At 46.8% G+C, this 19,698-nt stretch overlaps 1 protein-coding gene across 5 annotated transcripts in view; it reads left to right on the top strand.

The window, feature by feature from the left end:
- The first annotated feature begins 315 nt into the window (after positions 1-315).
- FOXD1 (forkhead box D1) overlaps positions 316-19,698 on the top strand; it is a 111,785-nt gene continuing 92,402 nt past the window's right edge. For 4 of the 5 annotated variants that reach the window (XM_047873994.1, XM_047873995.1, XM_047873997.1 and 1 more), the window contains exons 1-2: positions 316-2,280; positions 4,254-4,377. In XM_047873994.1, coding sequence (XP_047729950.1) covers positions 814-2,247 — 1,434 coding nt within the window. In that variant the 5' untranslated portion in view covers positions 316-813 and the 3' untranslated portion in view covers positions 2,248-2,280; positions 4,254-4,377. Of the gene's footprint in view, positions 2,281-4,253; positions 4,378-4,577; positions 5,019-19,698 lie in introns of those variants that run through there. The other variant, XM_047874000.1, reaches the window with a different exon arrangement.

Genomic DNA, 19,698 nt, shown 5'->3' with positions numbered 1-19,698 from the left:
GATTGGGGGAGGGGAGTTACCTCTGGGCTGGACGTCTCCTACAGGCCATCTGACTGGTCAAACTGTCGCGTCACGGGAGTGCTTGTGAAGTTAGGATTGAGGGCTAATTGAAGGGAAGGAGCCTGGGAATTCCAACTTGTGCAGTGGCCCTAGGTCCAGAGCACCGCGGGCCAGCACGTAATTCGGGTCCCAACCCCTTTGACAAGGAGTAGTGAAGAGTGGTGGGGTCCTCTCTCCTCCCCCCATGTTCTCAGTTGCTACTCCCTCCTACGGGCAAACTTTCTCTCCCGAGCAGGGCTGATTTCCTAGGCTTTCTTTCCCTTCCCTCGGTAGCGCTCTGACGTGCACACCATGTGACAGGCCTCCTGCTATAAGCCGAGGAAAGGTCCGCCCTCTCCTGGACTCAGCCCTCGCCTCGCCGAGCTCGGTCCCTAGACTCTCACCCGTCCCGCACCGTCCCGGGCGCCCGACACTCTGACTTGCTCGCCCGGGGCCTCGCCACCCCCTCCTCACTGATCGTGCGAGGCCCCGCTCCGCAAGGGGAAGGTCAAGTCCCCCCGCCTGGGACCGGAGCGCGCGGAGTCCAGCGAGTGCAGAGACCTTGCGGCTCTCGCGGCGGCGCAGGAGTTACAAAGTCGCGGCGCAAAAAGCCTCTGCCGCAGCCCGGCAGCTCCCGCGCAGCTCCAGCGGCGGCGGCGCCCCCAGCGTGGCGCCCCCGTGCCGGGCCCGCCGCCCGGGACCCGGGCTGGGGCGCGGCGGGAGCCCGGAGCCCGGCGCCCCTATGCGCCGCCTCGCCGCCGCCGCGCTACAGCTATGACCCTGAGCACGGAGATGTCCGATGCCTCCGGCCTCGCGGAGGAGACAGACATCGACGTGGTAGGGGAGGGCGAGGACGAAGACGACGAGGAAGAGGACGACGACGAGGGCAGCGGCGGCGTGTCCCGCCTGGCGGTCCCCGCGCAGCGGCGGCGGCGGCGGCGCTCCTACGCCGGAGAGGACGAGCTGGAGGACCTGGAGGAGGAGGACGACGACGACGATGACATCCTGCTGGCCCCGCGCTCAGTGGCCTCCCCGGCGCCCCCGGGCCCAGCCCCAGTGGCGGGGGCCGGGGCCGGCGGGGGCGGCGGCGCGGGCTCGGGCGCGGGCGGCGGCGGCGGCGGGACCGCGGGCGGCGGCGCCAAGAACCCCCTGGTGAAGCCGCCCTACTCGTACATCGCGCTCATCACCATGGCCATCCTGCAGAGCCCCAAGAAGCGGCTGACGCTGAGCGAGATCTGCGAGTTCATCAGCGGCCGCTTCCCCTACTACCGGGAGAAGTTCCCCGCCTGGCAGAACAGCATCCGCCACAACCTCTCGCTCAACGACTGCTTCGTCAAGATCCCCCGCGAGCCCGGCAACCCCGGCAAAGGCAACTACTGGACGCTGGACCCCGAGTCCGCCGACATGTTCGACAACGGCAGCTTCCTGCGCCGGAGGAAGCGCTTCAAGCGGCAGCCGCTGCTCCCGCCCAACGCCGCGGCCGCCGAGTCGCTGCTGCTGCGCAGCGCAGGGGGCGCGGCGGGCGCGGGCGACCCCGCGGCGGCCGCGGCGCTCTTCCCGCCCGCGCCCCCGCCGCCCCCGCACGCCTACGGCTACGGCCCCTACGGCTGCGGCTACGGCCTGCAGCTGCCGCCCTACGCGCCGCCCTCGGCCCTCTTCGCCGCCGCCGCGGCCGCCGCCGCCGCCGCCGCCTTCCACCCGCACTCGCCCCCGCCGCCCCCGCCGCCCCCGCCGCCGCACGGCGCGGCCGCGGAGCTGGCCCGGACCGCCTTCGGCTACCGGCCGCACCCGCTCGGCGCCGCCCTGCCCGCCCCCCTGCAGGCCTCGGCTGCCAAGGCCGGCGGCCCGGGCGCCTCGGCGCTGGCGCGCTCGCCCTTCTCCATCGAGAGCATCATCGGAGGCAGCCTGGGCCCGGCCGCCGCCGCCGCCGCCGCCGCGCAAGCAGCCGTGGCCGTGCAGGCCTCGCCTTCACCCTCTGCGGGGACCCCGTCCGCGCCCGCGCCGGGATCCGGCGGCGGCGGCGGCGGCGGCGGCGGCTGCGCGGCTCAGGCGGCCGTAGGCCCGGCCGCCGCGCTCACCCGCTCCCTCGTGGCCGCCGCGGCCGCCGCCGCCTCCTCGGTCTCCTCGTCCGCCGCGCTGGGGACTCTGCACCAAGGGACTGCCCTGTCCAGTGTCGAGAACTTTACTGCTAGGATTTCGAATTGTTAATAACGCTATGTTAGCGCGCTTGGGAAAGAGAAGGTAGGAATCCCGGCTCTTTTTTTTTTTTTTTCTTTTTTTCTTTCATCTTGCTGGTTTGGCGTTTGGTACACTTCTCCCGGCGCGGCCCCTCCCGACCTCGCGCCCCCATTTTCGCCGCTTGGGACTCTCAGACAAGACTGAGTTTGGCAGCAGCGGGGACGCGCTTTTTGGCTCTGCGGGTCCCTCTATTTATGCAAAGTCGCCCTATGCTGCAGGCCCCGACCCGGGGTGCGGAGGAAGAGGGTACTGGTGGGGGCACTCCCTTGGCCTAGGCACAAGGGGCTTCCTTGACTTGTGGGAAACGTTTTTCTAAAAAATCTAAGCCTTTTTGAGGTCTAGAGATTCTCAGGTCCAGGCGTTAAAAATATCAGTAATGTTCAAAAGAATGATACACAAACAGTAAAGGTCCTGAAGAGTGCCAGCGAAGCAATAGTTTTTATTTGAGGACACTTGTCTGGTGTACTTTTTCATGAAAAGGAAAAAAATGATTAACATGTTTACACAAGGAAAAAAGTCAAAATTATCATTTCTTATTTTAACCTGTGTTTTGTATCATAATAGACATGCGGATTTTTTATTTTGTACTTACTGCGTATTCTTTACAAGGAGTATTGTAAATTTTACTGGCAATTATTATTGTACTATTCTAATGTAAGATTTTTACACTTTTTCAGAAATAAAATGCTTAATTTTCAAAGAAAATCCACCAAAAAGTTGGCTTCAGTCGTCCCCTGCTTAGTTTATTTTCTCTTTTGTTAAGGAAATTTCTATGGGAGTTAGGTAGGAACCCAGTACAGAATAGGACATTTTATTTTCAAAGAGAATTTAACAAAAGCATCATGCCATGATTTTTCAGTTATACTTCCTAGGTCAAAGCTATTGCAAGAAACCAGCAACTACTTCTAAATGATTACAAGTTGAAGAAGTTACTTTGGTATACATTTTCAAATCTCATTCCATTCCATTTTGAAGAGCATTGAGGCTATTTAAAATTAATGCCACAGTTACCCTCAGATAATTTTATGGAACTTTAAATTTATTTGTCAGTTTCCCACTTCCTTTGATTTCCACTCGCTTTTGAGCACAATATTGCATATATCTGCAAAAGCTCTGCAACACATTATGTTGTAATGAAAGCAACACAAGCAAATAGGTAACTTTTAGTTAAAAATTTTTAGAGATGATCAACACTTAAGTAGCTTTGAAGTCCTGAATATTTACACATATAAAATAAATTGTATTTGAAAGCTCTAGGGTTTAAAGCCACCACTCTCCTGACAGAAGGGATTCCAGGAATGGAATAAAGAAATTTTTATTCTAAAAGGCAAACTTAACATTGAAATTCTAATTTAAATGTGTAACTTAAGGTATGTAAGAGAAATCTTCAATTTTAGGGTAGTACACACTAAGAATAAAAATGAAAATGTATCAGGTGTTTATTGAAGTATTTATACAATTTTCATGATTTAGGCTATCTTTTTTCAAACTTTAAGTGTTTTCAATAACTACTTGTTGCAGGCAATTTCTAGTTCTTTGAAAAAACGTGAGTCTCTAGTTTTGATGACTATAGATGTTATTGTGGGCTCCAAATAAAAGTAAAGCATATGTAATATGTAATTTAAGTAATATTAGTGAGTTGCAGAGGAGGTTAAATATGCTTATTAAATTATTTTTCAAAAAATCTGGACAGGTATATACCTGAAGATCTGCACAACTAACCAATCAAGTTAACGAAGACTGACTTACAGGCCAATGTTTTTGCAGTGACATTCACTCTTGTCCCCTTTTAGGGAGGGGAAAAAATGGACTCTCACAGCCTCAAAAATTAAGTTCTGGGTTTTTTCCTATCAAATATTTGGAATAGATTAAATAAGAGTTTAAACATACCCTCATAGTTTACTACTAAGTATATAGATACAAACTGAAATATTGTTAGATCAAAATCTTACATACAAAAGTTACGTTTGCCCTAGCACGGCTAAGAGAGATGACTTTGGAACCGAGAACGTCCAGATGCCACAGCTGCCCGGGGTGGAGACGAGTTAGCAGGCGGAACCCAAACGGCCCAGGCACCGCTCGCATGCCTCGCAGCCTTCTGTAAGTCACAGATCTGAAACTTAGAGCTGAAAGTCATTATGGGGAGAGAGTGAAAGAACGGAGCCATGGGTATTATTATTATTTGCGTGATACTTGGATGTCCCGAACAGCGGGGAATCCCAGCTACTCCTTCTCTCTGTTCAAATTCCCGCATCTCTAAAAAGTGCCAGGACGGACTCTACCCCCTCCCCCGCCCCCAGGTTGTCCGCGCTTTTAAGAGAATGCTGGATGGTGTGCAATCTAGCGCTGGCCTCCTTTGGCGTCTGGAGGTGGGGTCCCGCATCACCCAAGCCAGCTAGAGAGACCGAAAGACTGTGGTGCGTCCCTGAGCCCTAAGAAAAAGTAAGCTCAACCGGCCTGCTCACTGTCGAGTTTTGCCTCATCACCTTCCGGGTTTGGGCTTCCACGGTAGGTGTTGCTGGCCCGGAGACGGAGGAGATAGTGGGGAGCGAAGGCGGCGAGCCGGGCAGGGAGTGAGCGGTGGCGGACTACCGGGCGGCCGGGAACGCGGGGCTCGCCCGGTTGGCTGTGTGGACGAGCAGGTGCTGGAACAAAGGCCGCGGGGCTGCCGGGCTACCAAGGCCTTTGATGGGCAAGGACGTCTCCTCCCGGGGCTCCTCATTCGCATGCAAATCCAGCTCTGGTCCTCTTTTCTTTGAAGGCAAACAGAAGGATGTTTGTGTGTTTGTAAGGACGAAGCTTGCTTGAACAAGCCTTCCTCAATAGGCTGGGTCTCGAAAAATAAACCGGTTGGACAAACATTGGCCACCAGCTCTCCTCCTCCCAACTACAAAGTGTGGATTTGCTACAACTCATTAACCCGACGCTTTTCTCCCCTTCGCCTTGTTTCTCTGCTCATCAAACGCCCCCGTAGAGCCTGGAGACAAATGACCGAAGCTCAGTCGGGAGGGAATTGCAGTTAATAGGAAGAGGGATATATTGGGGCTAATGGTTCAGGCAGCTCCCGGAGAAGGACCACACAAAAAGGAGCCTCTCCATTCAGGGCTCTGTTGTGCTGCGGAGATTTACTCTGCAGCTAGATTTAGCCAAATGTTATCTATTGCCCGGGTAATGAAGCCCTTATGGATTGAATTGCTCCTTGTACCACACATGATGTCATGACCTTAGATCGTTTCTTGGTTGATTTCTTTTTTTCTCTATTGGGTAATTATTTTATTTCTTTAAAATAAGAAGCTAGAGCTTCTGCTCAACAACATGTTTCCTCTCCGTCCGCATCCTGTGCATTTATTTAAGAGCCACTTCCTTTCCTCTTAAGAAAAAGAAACTGGGGAGGGGAAGGAAAAAATGATGAGAACCTCTCCCATTTTCTCTCACTGAGGCATCTGGATGTTTGCTCAGCTCTCCTTCCTGGTCCCCTACTCAGTGGGCCTTTCCTGCCCAAACTTTCTGCTGGTGGAACTGTATTTGGGGTATATTTACTATCAAAATTCTTACAGTGAATGTAATAAGCATCCATTTGGGAAAAGCTTCAGCCTTTCAGGTTTTATTATTATTTTTTTTTGAAAGCCCACCATTCCTTCCTGTACCCTGTCCTCTGAGAGAGCTGGGGGAGGTGTTTTTTCTGATGGAAGGTGATTATTTTGATGGACTACCAGCCTGTGTCATTTATTAAAGGCTGTCTGAGGCCAGCGGCTGTGCCTGTTTTGTTTTTCTCTCTCTGGCCCTGGTGGCTCTGATTTCCTTGCTTGACCGAAGACCAAGCTTGGAGCAGCTAACTGTGTTATTATAACTGCTATAGATGAGTAAGGATCAGATCTTAGTACCCAGAGCCAGGAGTTAACGACTCTAGTTTTCGTTTAAAATTTTTCTGCTGGCTACACATTTTGCTCACACTTATTTTTATTACTGACTGAGAAAAGTCATGTGGGGACAACTTTAAGTTCATATCTACATCAAACTCAATCCAAATCAGAAATCTGCCCAGCAGTCACTCTGGTCTCTCTGGAATCCTTCAAGGGGATGACCGCAGGACACATTGTCATGCCAGGGATCCCCTGCCCCCTTTAGAACTGAACCAGACAAGGAATGGCCTGGGAAGCAGAGGATAAGTAAAGTGGGCCCGGCATTGTCAGCATCCATTCCTGTCTCTCCCTGTTTCCTGGTGTTGCAGCTGGGCCACACGCACTCACTCACACACACACACACACATGCACACACACGCGCGCGCACGCGCGCGCACACACACACACACACACACACACAGGCATGACCGCTCATTGCCCATCAGCTGCCACTTGCCTCTCTTCTCCCCTATGATTTTGTAATTAGGCATATGCTTTTTGTTGGTAAATGTGTTTGATGTCACGGCCAGTGAAATGTGGACTGTTTATAGGGCCACGAATGTAAATGTGTAAATATGTTTAGTGTAAAATCTGGCCCTTCGACTTTAGCAATAAATACCCTGCCAATTTGGATACGATTACATTTGACAGGAAGATGGAGAATCTGATCATGACCAGCTGCTCATGGCTCTTTGGGACTTGTACTTTCCCAACTGAATTCACTTTTCAGATAATTTCTTTGCATGTCACATCTCTCTAATCACATCTTTCCCTTGACGTGAACAGCTTGGGCTCTTTTCTTTTTATTGTTGACCGCTCTGGCACGCAGGAAGCTTCCTGGTTCATTCCTCTTGCTTCTTTACCAGGAAAACACTGTTCAGTAACAAGTAAACACACATAGAAAATAATGGATTATTATCATCAATCCCCTTTTTGAGTTCTGAGCCTCCAGGTGTGATAAGATGGCTCAGAAGAGAAATGAGATAAAGCCTCTGAGTTTCTGGCCCACACTTATAATTTCCTGCTCTTTATCATCATCATCCTGACTTTAAAAGCCATTTTGAGCTATTCTCACTTTTAAAAAGTAAACGTTTTAGGAAGTACAATACACATACAGAAAAATGCACAAATCTCAATGACTTTTCACAAGGCAAACATACCCTTGCAACCAGCATCAGATCAAGAAGCAGATATTACCAGTTCCTTAGGAACCGCCCATCTATTCCAGTCATTACCCTCAGCACACATTAGCGTTTAAAAAGGATTTTCATTAATATTTCTCTCAACCACACTGAAATAGTGACAACAAGAATTATTACTGATCTCATTTTACAAATATGGATATTAAGGTTGAAAAGATATGAAATGACTTGCCCAAGGTCACAGCTACTGGGACTTCAGTATTTAAACCCCATTTTATGCCCTTCACATCGCACTGCCACTCTGTGGCCGTCATTGTGATTTATTAAACACCCACTGTGGCAGGGCAATTGCCTTAGAGGTCACTGTGTAGAAGAGCCATTTGTTTTTTATTCACTTTTTGCTTCCTTGCTAGATCCTTCTCCCTCCTTCCTCTACTCAGGAGATACCCCAGCCCCTTCATGTAGATACATTTGCAATCTCTAGTCAAGTTATTTCAGAAATGTCAGCTTCCTCTACCTAGTGCCATTAGCAATCTCCCTTAAAATATCACACACACACACACACACACACACACCCCTACCTCACCTTTTCACCTTTGTACTATTTGCCCATTTCCTCTGCTTTTCTTCCTAATTTCTAATGCTTGAAATTCTGCCACACTGACAGAAATTTTGCTAAGCAGGTCTTTAGAACCACACTTAAGGTCATATTGTCTCTAAGTGGAAAAAAAAAGAATATGTAAGAGTCAGATCAACTGATTAAACATTTAATGAGAAAGAAAATCACTTTTCTCAGAATGTACCCTCTCCCCTCTCTCCAGACACACTCTTGAAGATTTTTCTGTCTTTGAACAGCTGTGTATGATGTGGGCTAAGCCAGTCCTTTTAGCCCTTGCCCAATTAATCCACTGCATTGGAGCCTCCTGAGGGACAATCCCACCTGGAGCTCAGAACTGCGTGGCGGCCAGAGGTTTCCCTAAAATGCTTAGGCGGGGAGGGAATTCCAGACCACCTGCTGGCATCACATCTTTTTCTTGATGCCAAAGCATCCTTGCCAGTTGCCACCAGAAGCATTATTAAACCCTAGCCTCCTCGGGCAGTTGTTGGGGCCAATGCTTTGTCCCTTACGAGAACATCCAAGCTGGAGTCAGAGCAAGGATTGCACCTAACAGTGAGCTGCAGACTGTAAAGGACAGTGTCTATAGTGGTCTTTTCAAGGGACAGTGCTTAATGGAAGGTAACATTGATTTTCTAGAGGAGTATTTTTGTAAAACCAGAAACAGTTCTTCTTTTAGATTTTACACTGTAAAAGATAACAAAATCCCATTTCAGGAATAAAAGCAGGCAGTTAATATCAGAAACAGTATTTAGAGAACCTGGAAAGTTCTGACCCTGAATTTGAAATCAGGAGACAGTTTGGGAGATTATTTTTCTGTTATTTTTTGAAACTGACTTGATTTTTCAATGGGGTGTTTCCCTGCATTTAGGATCTTACAGTTAAAGGAGAATCTGTCTAATGTGTTAAGAATGCAAGCTATATATGGAATGTGTCCATAGGCCCAGTGAGTCTGTTGAGCACCAGGGGAGGTTCTGGGCAGGCCCAAGGTGGTGGATCAGAGGCCCTGGGGCCTTGCCTCGCCCTCTCTGTCCCAGAGGGAGCCAGGCACAAATTGAGGGTTCTCTCTTATTTGCAACTACTGACTGGTTAATAACAGACTAGTAAAGACAAAGCAGTGGCACATATTAGTTATGGCCGAAAGCAGAAGCCTCTGTATACACTTGTTTCGGAATTCCCATTAATATAAGTAAAAGGCAGAGATTTTCAGCAATAAAAGGACACAACACATTTTCTGAAATGTCAACAATGAAGTATTATGAATGAAAAACAACTTGGTTCTCTATTTCTACTTCGTACTATTTTAATGCAAAGCTTCATATATATGAAAATGACCATGATGAGATTTTTTTTTAATGATTGACTATGAAGTGGGGGGGGGGGGGCGGGGGAACACAAACCACAAAATTCTCCAAATCCCACAACAGAATAAATAAGACTAGTTTGAAACTAAATGTTAGATCAATTTTTACACTCATTTGTAGTTTTGGGGAGCTTCGGGATAGGTTGTGAGACTACAATAAGACCATTTATGGGAACATATTTTGGAGAACATAAAACCTGTACAATTGTATAGAATGATGATTCCTCTAAGGCTTCTTTCCGACCTCCTTATTCTTCCCAGAAATAAAAAGTAAGACTTCTAAACTTTGGAGGAGACCCAAATTCTTAAATTAGTTAAGAGAAATCTTTCGCTATCTGTAAAAACTCCTCTTTCTTCAAAATCCCCTCTCTATGTATGAAATCAATTGTTACCTAAGCCTTTCTGGAAATAAGGAGAAGAGATGGCCTTGTGTTTTCTCTTCGGCCAGTTGTGTATTTGTAGAGATGACTGTCTCCTCCCTTCTAAAATAAACAAACCAGTAGTGCTTTAAATCCACTCTTCTAGTCTCTTGCTCTATTTCTTTTCTCTAGTTGCGTATCTACTGATCATCTCTTTAACCTCTAAGCCTTGGTAAAGTGGGATTAGTCTGCAGTATTTATTGAGCACCTGCTTCATTGCAAATCCCTTTATTCCCACGTTAAATGAAAGAATTCCTGCCACCACGTTGCGTCCAGTAACGTAAGCATACACTCGTGGAGCAACAGGAGCAAGCCAGTACAGCAGGAAAACAGCAAGGTGGAGGGAAGAGTAGGAAGATAATTTTCTTTCAGTTTTTTCATTTAACATAACTCTTTCAAACTTGGTAGTCTGTAAACGAAACAGAGGTTGTCTGGTTATTGACAGTGTCTTTCTAGTTTGGCAGTTTACTCACAAAACACCTAAAGCACATTAAGTGTCCATGTGGTTTGGAGTGCCAAACTCCTCCGTGCAGATAAATATAAATTTGAGTTTCCTCCCAAGTTTTTAAGGCTTTTTACTAATAGATCACCTAGTAGTGGTATCCTCAGCCACTATTTCTTCTCTGTGAAGAGAAGAAGAAGTTAAAAGGAGGAGGCGCGCATCACAAAATGCTCATAGTCCTGTGAACTGAGACTGTGACCTACATGGAATGAGTTTATGTTCACATGGGTTTGTGAAGAGTTAAGTAGAATCACAGTGAAAAACCCTCGGACCCTTTTTTTTCACATGCTTAACCATTTTATTACAAATCAAAGAAAATTAAAAAAAAATAAAACACAGTCTATTTTTCTTGTATTCTTTTACAAACTTTAAAATAAATATTTTTCCACTTGCAGAAATTGTAGACACATCAGTATGCAAACCCAGAGAGTCCAGATTCCGCACCACTGGGGGTGCCTAGGCACCCCAGAGTTTTTCCGTAGTCAGTTCAAGCATTAACCTCACCTTTAAGTTGTCATCACCAAGGAACTGGGAGGGCAAGTCACCAAGTTTGGGTTTTGTTTTCTTCTTCAAAAGTAACCAGGGGTAGAGAGGATAAAAATAAAATGCTGAGGCACTCTGTGTTCTGTTTTCCTATGTCAGGAATTTAAGATTTCTTAGCTTTCCTCCTCTTCCCCTCCATCTCCTTCCCCTCCCCCAATACATAGCAGGGCTCCAGCAAGCCATCCCCCACACTTCTTTAGGATTATCTGGGAAGGGATCCCTTATTTTAGGGAGTTGGTGGGTGCCAGTTGTTATTGTAACTCTATTCTGTAACTAAAGCTCTGGCATGTAATAAATCTCTCCCCAAAGACTTTTGGATCTTTGATTTGAAAAATCGGATTCCTTTTGTGGAAACAGTTGACAGGAACCTAAAAGGATTAGTTGCATTCCACATAGGATAATTTTTACTGGCAACATTTGGTCCCTTTCAGACTTTAAACAATGTCCAGAAAAACGATCTAACGAGACTTGTATTGTTTTCCTTTGCCTGTGAATCCGTTTGCTGCTTGTGCCAACGTCTCGATAAGGTTTTGACAGGGTTTTGCTCCTGAGCAGTGCACCGAATTAATTTTTGATCGCTCTTTCTACTTGGTGTGTTACCTCCTTGGGCCAGGGGCGCGGCAGTGTTTTCCCAACGTCAGACGTTGAAATGAAGCCGGAGCCGGTGGCTCGTCTCCCGGTGGCGCCGCGTCTGGGAGGGGGCACAGAGACCCGTCGTCGATCGCACAGGGCCGCGCGTCCGTCGAGCCACGGCCAGGCCCGCGGTCGCCGACAGCTCAGGCACCCGGACGTAGCGGCAGTCGCTGAGGCAGCGCGCACTCCCCAAACCTTCACCGTCTAACAGTCCCGGGGCCCTCTGTCCACTAGGATGCGATGCTGAAATCCAGAGGGCGAGAAGGGAGAGAATTTTGCTTCTCCTTTCTCCCTAGCCCGCCCCCCACCCCCCGCCAAAGCCCCAGACAAAAACCAAGAGAGGCCTGCTTTCCCCTAGCAGACAGCTCTGTGCTGCTGCGCGCGGACCGCGGCTGACAGCGCTCCCCGCCTCCCGGGCCCTCTCCACTGTTTATTTTGTTGTCAGCGGACTTATCAAGATGTTAGTTTGCTGGAGGTTCTGACCTGCCCGGGCGCTGTGGCTGCTCGGCCCGGGCTTTCCCCTCTGTTTTTACACCTGCACAAACTCCACCGCACTCCCCTGCCTGATTTATAGCCCAATTAAAGGTTCAGTGTTCTTGAAGCCACCCGCACTGCTCCCTTCCCGGCCTCCCGCCGTCCGCGCGAGCGCAGGAATGCGCGGGGCCGGGGGGCCGGTCCGTGCCCGGCGTCCCGGCGCGCGCGGCCGCGCCCAGGACCCCGAGGGCGGCGGCGCGGGTGAGGGGCCTGCTTCCGGAGAACCGCAAGGAAACCTCGGACGCACACTGCCCGGCGCCCGGCAGCCGCGCGCAGTGAAGCCTCGTCCCCAAACCAAAGTTACTTCCTTCTTGGGGTGCCGGCTTCATCGGGATGAGGCGTTTCTCACACGACACGCATGGCCGGTGGCGGGAGGGCGCGGGAGCGGCCACGTGGCGCGGCCGGACGCAGAGGCCCCGCGCGGAGCTTCCAGTCGCTACCCTCTCGGGTCCCGCAGCTGCGCCACGCAGGCCGCGCCTCCGCACGGTTTTCCCGGCGAGGAAGGGGTGGCCGCGGGACCCGGTGGGGCCGAGAGGCGCCGGCCTGAGGCGGGAGGCTGTGCGCCGCTCGTCCGCAGTCCTTCCTCCGGGTCTTGCGCGGCGGAGGCTGGAAGGCCGCGGCTCTGACGCGCTCCTAAGGGAAGCGGTGGTGCCCGCTGCGGGGCTCCGGCGGGCGGTGGGCGGGAAGCGCGGGGTCAATGACCGCCCGGCCCGCGGATCCGGCCAGAGCCGAGCCTCCGCGCGGGCGGGCGGGCGGGCTCCGGCTCCAACCTCCTTTTTTGCGCTCTTTTCTTTCCGGAGAGAATAAGCGACGACCCAGCCGAGATTGGCAGCATTGAGCATCTTCCTAACCCAACTCTGTCTTCCTTCCATTTATCAATCCACCTTTCTAATTAGACTAATTAGGAGCGCTCTGGAGTGTCGCTAGGCCCGGGGACTGAAACGCTTAGAGGCTGTGAAAAGAACCCTGAATGGCCACGCTGGGGGCCGGGCGGGAGCCTTTGCGACCCATTCAGCACAGAGTAACAGTGGCTACATTTATCCCTGGCCATTGAAAAGAGGCTCGATTAAAACGTTTGGGAACTAATGCCACCCTGCATCCCTTCTCTAATTAGAGAAGCCCGGGGTGATGGCGACGACGCCCGGGTCCCTGCAGACTCAAGTCCTGCACGCCACTGCTTTCCGCCCTTTCAGCGCAGCCGATTTCCTTCCCGGAGACAAAAGTCCACCACGTCCCCACCTGTTGCCCGGCCCTGCTTTCCCACCCGTCCCTAGCCCCTTCGCCCGCGTCCCACGCCGAAGGCTCAGCCAACTGCGTTAGAATGCGCAGCACAGCAGAGAAGTTGGGGGCAGCCAAGTGGAAAGAGGCTCCTAGTTCCCTCTTCCCGGCTTGGAAAGCACCCCTGTGCTTTCGGTAAGCTCCATATTTTTCTCCCCATCTGTCTCTCCTTATTTCTCACATTGCCTATGAATAGCTTGGTCTTATGTCTCCCCACCCAGTTTTTAAACATGAAATTTCCAAGTCGAGCATCTGGGAATGGGGGTGTCAGCTGCCCTCCTGATCCGCTGTCTTGATCTCACACTTTGCTGTAGCAGTTCTTTACTTGCATAAATAATTTGTATTTGTTTGTCACCGGTCTTTTTCTAAAGAAATATGTATTGAGCACGTACTACGTGCCTAGACAGATTCTTCTCCTACTTTTCAGCCTTCTTTCTGCCCTCTTTGCCCATCTCCAAATATTCTTTAAGAAGTTAAACCTGACTTGGCTCAACTCCTTAAGCAAGCGGTTGATTCTATCCCTATGGTTCATATGGAAATTCTTTTCTTTATTTTTTTTTTTCATGGATTCAAGCACAAGAAATTAGGGAAACAAGAGAAATGAGAAATAGAAGGTATATTGCAACTACAGGTTGTGTGTATGTGTGTGAGGTTGTTTGTACATTTTATTAGACGGTAAAAAATGTGGTATTTAACAAAAAATTTGAGACACGTTCTGCCCTAGAATAAAGGTGACCAAAATGGTTAGATTTCCTCACTCCCTTCCTTCCTCCCTCTCTCTCTTTCTCCTCCTTCCTTCCTTCCTTCTTTTCTTCCCTTGGTCCCTCCCTTCCTTCCTCACTTTCTCACTTTCTCTTTCTTTTGCTCCCTAATCCTCCTTTTTGGAAAAGAGCCAGATGTACAAAGAAATATCAGGTCACTGTTCTTGATCTTGTTAATTTAGAAAATGGAACCTCAGCTAAAGATGCTATTAACTAAATGCCAGCCCACAGCATGCAAAATTCCTTGGATCCAAACTTCAAAAAGAGGAATGAAAGATGTCATGTGAGTGAAAGGAATCATGGAATTTTTAAAGGCCTAAACGGATCTTAATAGAGTTTTATTGCTTCCACACCCCACTTCACAATATTTTAATTTAACAGTTACAATATGCATGACTTAGCAACATAAATCTAACTAGTTAAGAAGCTGGGAGAGGCAGAAAAGAAGAAAGAGATGAGAAGTGTGGCTCACTTGCATTGAGGAAAATTATAATTTGCAAAATTAAAAAAATTTTGGAGTCTTTGAAATGAAAAACCAAAATCTATTCTGTGATTTTTATCATCAAGCCTCTTAGTCTTTCATTTCAGTTGCTAATTTATGTTTGAATTAAAGAATTCTGTAGTAAAGTGCTCAAGTCCTAAGCATTCAACTTGGTGAAGTTTGTGTGTGTACACACGTGATTGCGTGCACACACACACACACACCTGTGTAACCACTACTTAGATCAAGTTGCAGAACACTTTCACCATCCCAGAAAACTTCTCCATGCTTGCTTCCAGTCAATACTACCCTACCCCCACCCACCATGCTCATTCCTATCACCATAGGTTAGTTTTATTTATTTATTTTTATTTTTTTTATTTTTTTAAATTTTTTCTTTTTTTTATAGTTTTTTTTAATGTTTATTTTTGACACAGAGGGAGACAGAGCACGAGTGGGGGAGGGGCATACAGAGAGGGAGACGCAGAATCTGAAACAGGCTCTGGGCTCCGGGCTCTGAGCTGTCAGCACAGAGCCCGATGTGGGGCTCGAACCCACAAACTGTGAGCTCATGACCTGAGTTGAAGTCGGATGCTTAACCGACTGAGCCACCCAGGTGCCCCTTAATTTTTTCAATATATGAAACTTATTGTCAAATTGGTTTCCATACAACACCCAGTGCTCATCCCAAAAGGTGACCATAGGTTAGTTTTAAATGTTCTCGAACTTATCAGTGGAGTCACACAGTGTATAGTGGTCTTTTGTTTGGCTTCTCTTACGCATCAGCAAGTTTTTGAGGTTCATCTGTTCAAACTTTTATTTATAAGACAATATAAATGGTAAGTCAAATTGTATAGGTCAGGAAGCGTGGGCAGACTAGAAAGTTTTACCCTCCTCTGAAATTAAAACCAAACAAAATTAAATTAAAAACAAACACTCTTTCTTCCCCCAAAACTCCCAACCGCCACCAAAACACATCATTATCAACCAGCAGAGGTAATTTTACGATTACAAGGAAGTAAATAAATATGATGAAGTGTTTTAACTGGAGTAACGTTCAGGTACGTAATTTTCAGTGTGCAGTTGTGGGTACGTGTAAGGAGAGCAGAAGCCATATGCTGCTTTTGTGATTGGATTCTATTTCCTACTTGCTGTTTTAGCCCCTAATACTAGTAGTAAGTACTTTGGGCCTCTTCACAAAGAATGGCGTGAACTTGAGGGGAAAAGTGAATTACATCTAGTTTGTTCTACCTTAGACAGGCAAGTACTTAATGAAACAGCCTGTCAAGTGCACTTTGAATTCTGTTTGAAGTAAAGCGTTCATTTTGCAACTAACTTAGCAGTCTATACTCTTTTTTTTTTTTTTTTTTTTTTTTTTTTTATGGATCATTATATAGGCCAGTTAACGTTGACCAGAGAAAAGCTGTTCTCTGGAAATGAAGGAAGCACAGCAAACCTGCAGCATTCTGGTTGTCTTGCTCTCTCCCAGCATCCCCAGCCATCCAGCCACAAAGTCAGCTCTCTCATGAATTCAACCAGAGGCAACCAGTGCTCTCCTCCCCCAGTAAAAGCAAGACAGTGCAGCTAGTAGGATTTTTTTCCCAGGAAAGACAGCATTTTTAGGTGTGGGTATGTTTGTGCCATGGGAGAAATTACGAGACCAAGTGCAAGTGACTGAAGTGAGGTTTCGATTGCTTATTACTGGACACAGGTAAATTTGAAGTAGAGAAAACATATTTTTATGATCTTAAATCTAAAAATTAATATAAATATAAAATGAATCTAGAAGTTCATACTCAGGAAGCCATTTTGATGGCTTTGATAACAAACTTATCCCTCCTGAATTATGATAGTACCAGTCATATAAACTGAACCAGTAATTTCTGAAAATGAGAAAGAGAACTCCTGGGGCACCTGGGTGGTTCAGTCGGTTGAACCTCCGACTTCAGCTCAGGTCATGATCTCACAGTCCATGGGTTCGAGCCTGGCATCGGGCTCTGGGCTGACAGCTCAGAGTCTGGAGCCTGCTTTGGATTCTGTCTCCCTCTCTCTGCCCCTCCCCCACTCACGCTCTGTCTCTCTCTGTCTCTCATAAATACTAAAATTTTTTTAAATAAAAAAACTAAAGGGAACTACACACTTAAAGTAAAAAATAGCAATAATATCAATTGCTGGTGAAAGATGCAGAGAAATTGGATCTCTCATACGTTACTGGTATGAATATACCATGGTACAGTTACTCTGGAAAATAGTCTATCAGTTACTTACGAACTAAATATGTACGTACTATACAGCCTAGCACACATAGTCTAGGGCATTATCCCAGAGAAATGAAAGTTTATGTTCACAGAAAAATCTTTAAAAATGTCCATAGCAGCTTTATTTGTTATACAAAAAAATAAAATAAAGACAATCTACATTTCCTTCAATGGGTGAATATCTCTGGGATGTTCATACAATGGAAGAATACTCAGCATCAGAGAGGAATGAAGTGTTAACGCATGCAACAAACTGGATTTCAAAGGCATTATGCTTAGTGAAAAAGCCAATGTCAAAAGGTTACTGTGTGATATGATTTGTATAACATTATTGAAACGACGAAATGGTAGAGAGGGAAACAGATTGGTGGTTGCCTACAACAGGGAAATTAGGGAAGGGTCCATATATAAAAGGGTGGCAAGAGGGTGTTCTTTTTGTAGTGATGGAAGAGTTCCGTACTCTGATTATTGTGGTTACATGAATCTGTACATGGGATAAAATTGCATAGAACTACACACACACGAACATCATAAAGTCTTCTTACATAACCTACTTAACAGTGTTACACAGCATCACTTTCCTGGTTTTGATAGTGTACTGCAATTCCATAAAATATTGCCATTGGAGAAAGCTGAGCAAAGAGAATATGGAACTTCACGTGCTATTTTCGCAAATTCTTGTGAGTCTATTACTTTTTTTTTTTAATACAAATTTGAAAAAATCAGTACAAAATAAGCAGTCAGTATTTCATTAATAAAACTCTCTGGGTGTGGCAAGAGCTTTCATTGCTCAATTTCTCATAATTAATTAGGGCAATGAATTTGGCCCTGTCCTTCCAACAGGTATTTTACATGTGATGTTTAAAAGACTAATCATTTTAAAATTGTATTTTCTATTGATAGGCCCAATGCTGAAAACTTTTTGGAACAGAAAAGTTCTTGCCTGATGGGCACCTAGGTGGCTCAGTTAGTTGAATGTCTGACTCTTGATTTTGGCTTAGGTCATGATCCCAGGGTTGTGGGATCGAGCCCCACAAATGGCTCCACAGTGAGTGTGTGGAGCCTGCTTAAGATTCTTTCTCTCTCTCTCTCTCCCTCTCCCCCTCTCCTCCTCTCCCCCACTTGTATGCTCTCTCTCTCTCTCTGAAATAAATTTTTAAAAAATTGCCCGTTTGTTAGGCAGACTTCATTCTTTGAAGGTGGATTTGATTTTTTCAATTAGCCAAATGTCACTGACAGTCAAATACGGTGAATAAAACAGATGACCAAGTTGGGTCAGATACATTTTTTTGGCAAAACAACAAAATGTCCCTGAAGATTTACCATCTTGAATAAACTAGTCACAAAAGGAGATTTCTCAAAAGATTCTTGGGAATGATAGCATCCTTGGTATTGATACTGCCTCCCAGAGTGATTGCTTAGAGGGAAACACTCATTTGCATACATGAGTTCTCTTGAAGGTTTATTTTATTTTATTTTTAATTTTTTTTAACGTTTATTTATTTTTGAGACAGAGAGAGACAGAGCATGAATGGGGGAGGGTCAGAGAGAGAGGGAGACACAGAATCCGAAACAGGCTCCAGGCTCTGAGCGGTCAGCCCAGAGCCCGACGCGGGGCTTGAACTCACAGACTGCGAGATCATGACCTGAGCTGAAGTCGGACGCTTAACCGACTGGGCCACCCAGGCGCCCCTCTCTTGAAGGCTTAAAAAATTTGGCTTATTTCTAGAGTCAGGCTTTAAGGATGGTTCTTGGAAATGTGTGCCTTATTTTGGAAATAGTATGTTAAACAAAGTATTGAGTGTTTAAAGAGTAGCACTTATTAATGTCTTTCTAAGCCAAGCAGGACACATTACCTTACCTGTTTTGTAATTTTGAGCTATTGCAAGTGAGATATTTGTTAACTCTAGACATGGTTGCAATTCTCTTACCCCCTCTACCAAAGCATAGGGGGGACTCAACCAATTCTGTTGGTAATTCAGTTGTGAAAAGTCCCCATTGACAATGAGTGTGTTCAGCAGTCGCATAATTAACAGCACAGTATTAATGCAGATCCTGGCCAGGAGGTCTGGCCTGCCTATCTCTAAGTGGACCATGACATAAAAGCAATCTAAATTCCTACTGTAAGCAGACCAAATCATGAGTGATTGGGTTTCAGACAAGCTTTGAGTTCTGATGCCAATGTTTTAACCATGGTACTTGTTCTTATTCTTGAATGCTTTACTGCTTTATTATTTTATTTCCACTAGGAATTGTGGAGTTCTAAATATTATTAGTGGTTTACCACTTTTACACACATGTATCCTATTATTTTTGGAGATCTGTATGTGGAGAGAGAGACTGGCTTCTTTTACTCACCCATTCATGTACCTGCTCACATAGATGGGCCTCTCGCTTTTTAAATAAGCCAGAAGGGACCACACAGAATCGAAGAGAGCTGAGCAGAGGAACCAGATCATGGGTGTCTGATAAAAATCTGGGTGTATCATAAAAAAAGTCTCTAGTAATTAATATTAATTTTTTGTTCACTTTTTGATTTGCCTGCAGTTTATCTTAAAGCAACTTAAAACATGTTGCTTTGCTCAATTTGTTTTTTTTATATTAAATATAATTTATTGTCAAATTGGTTTCCATACAACACCCAGTGCTCATCCCAACAGGTGCCCTCCTCAATACCCATCACCCACCCTCCCCTCCCTCCCACCCCCCATCAACCCTCAGTTTGTTCTCAGGATTTAAGAGTCTCTTATGGTTTGCCTCCCTCTCTCTCTAACTTTTTCCCCCCCTTCCCCTCCCCCATGGTCTTCTGTTAAGTTTCTCAGGATCCACATATGAGTGAAAACATATGGTATCTGTCTTTCTCTGCCTGACTTATTTCACTTAGCATAACACCCTCCAGTTCCATCCATGTTGCTACAAATGGCCTGATTTCATTCTTTGTCATTGGCAAGTAGTATTCCATTGTATATATAAACCCAAACTTCTTTAC

Source organism: Prionailurus viverrinus, chromosome A1 (assembly GCF_022837055.1).
Source record: "Prionailurus viverrinus isolate Anna chromosome A1, UM_Priviv_1.0, whole genome shotgun sequence".
Lineage (NCBI taxonomy): Eukaryota > Metazoa > Chordata > Mammalia > Carnivora > Felidae > Prionailurus > Prionailurus viverrinus.
Note: the sequence above shows the minus strand (reverse complement) of the source record. Positions and strands in the feature narration are given on the sequence as shown.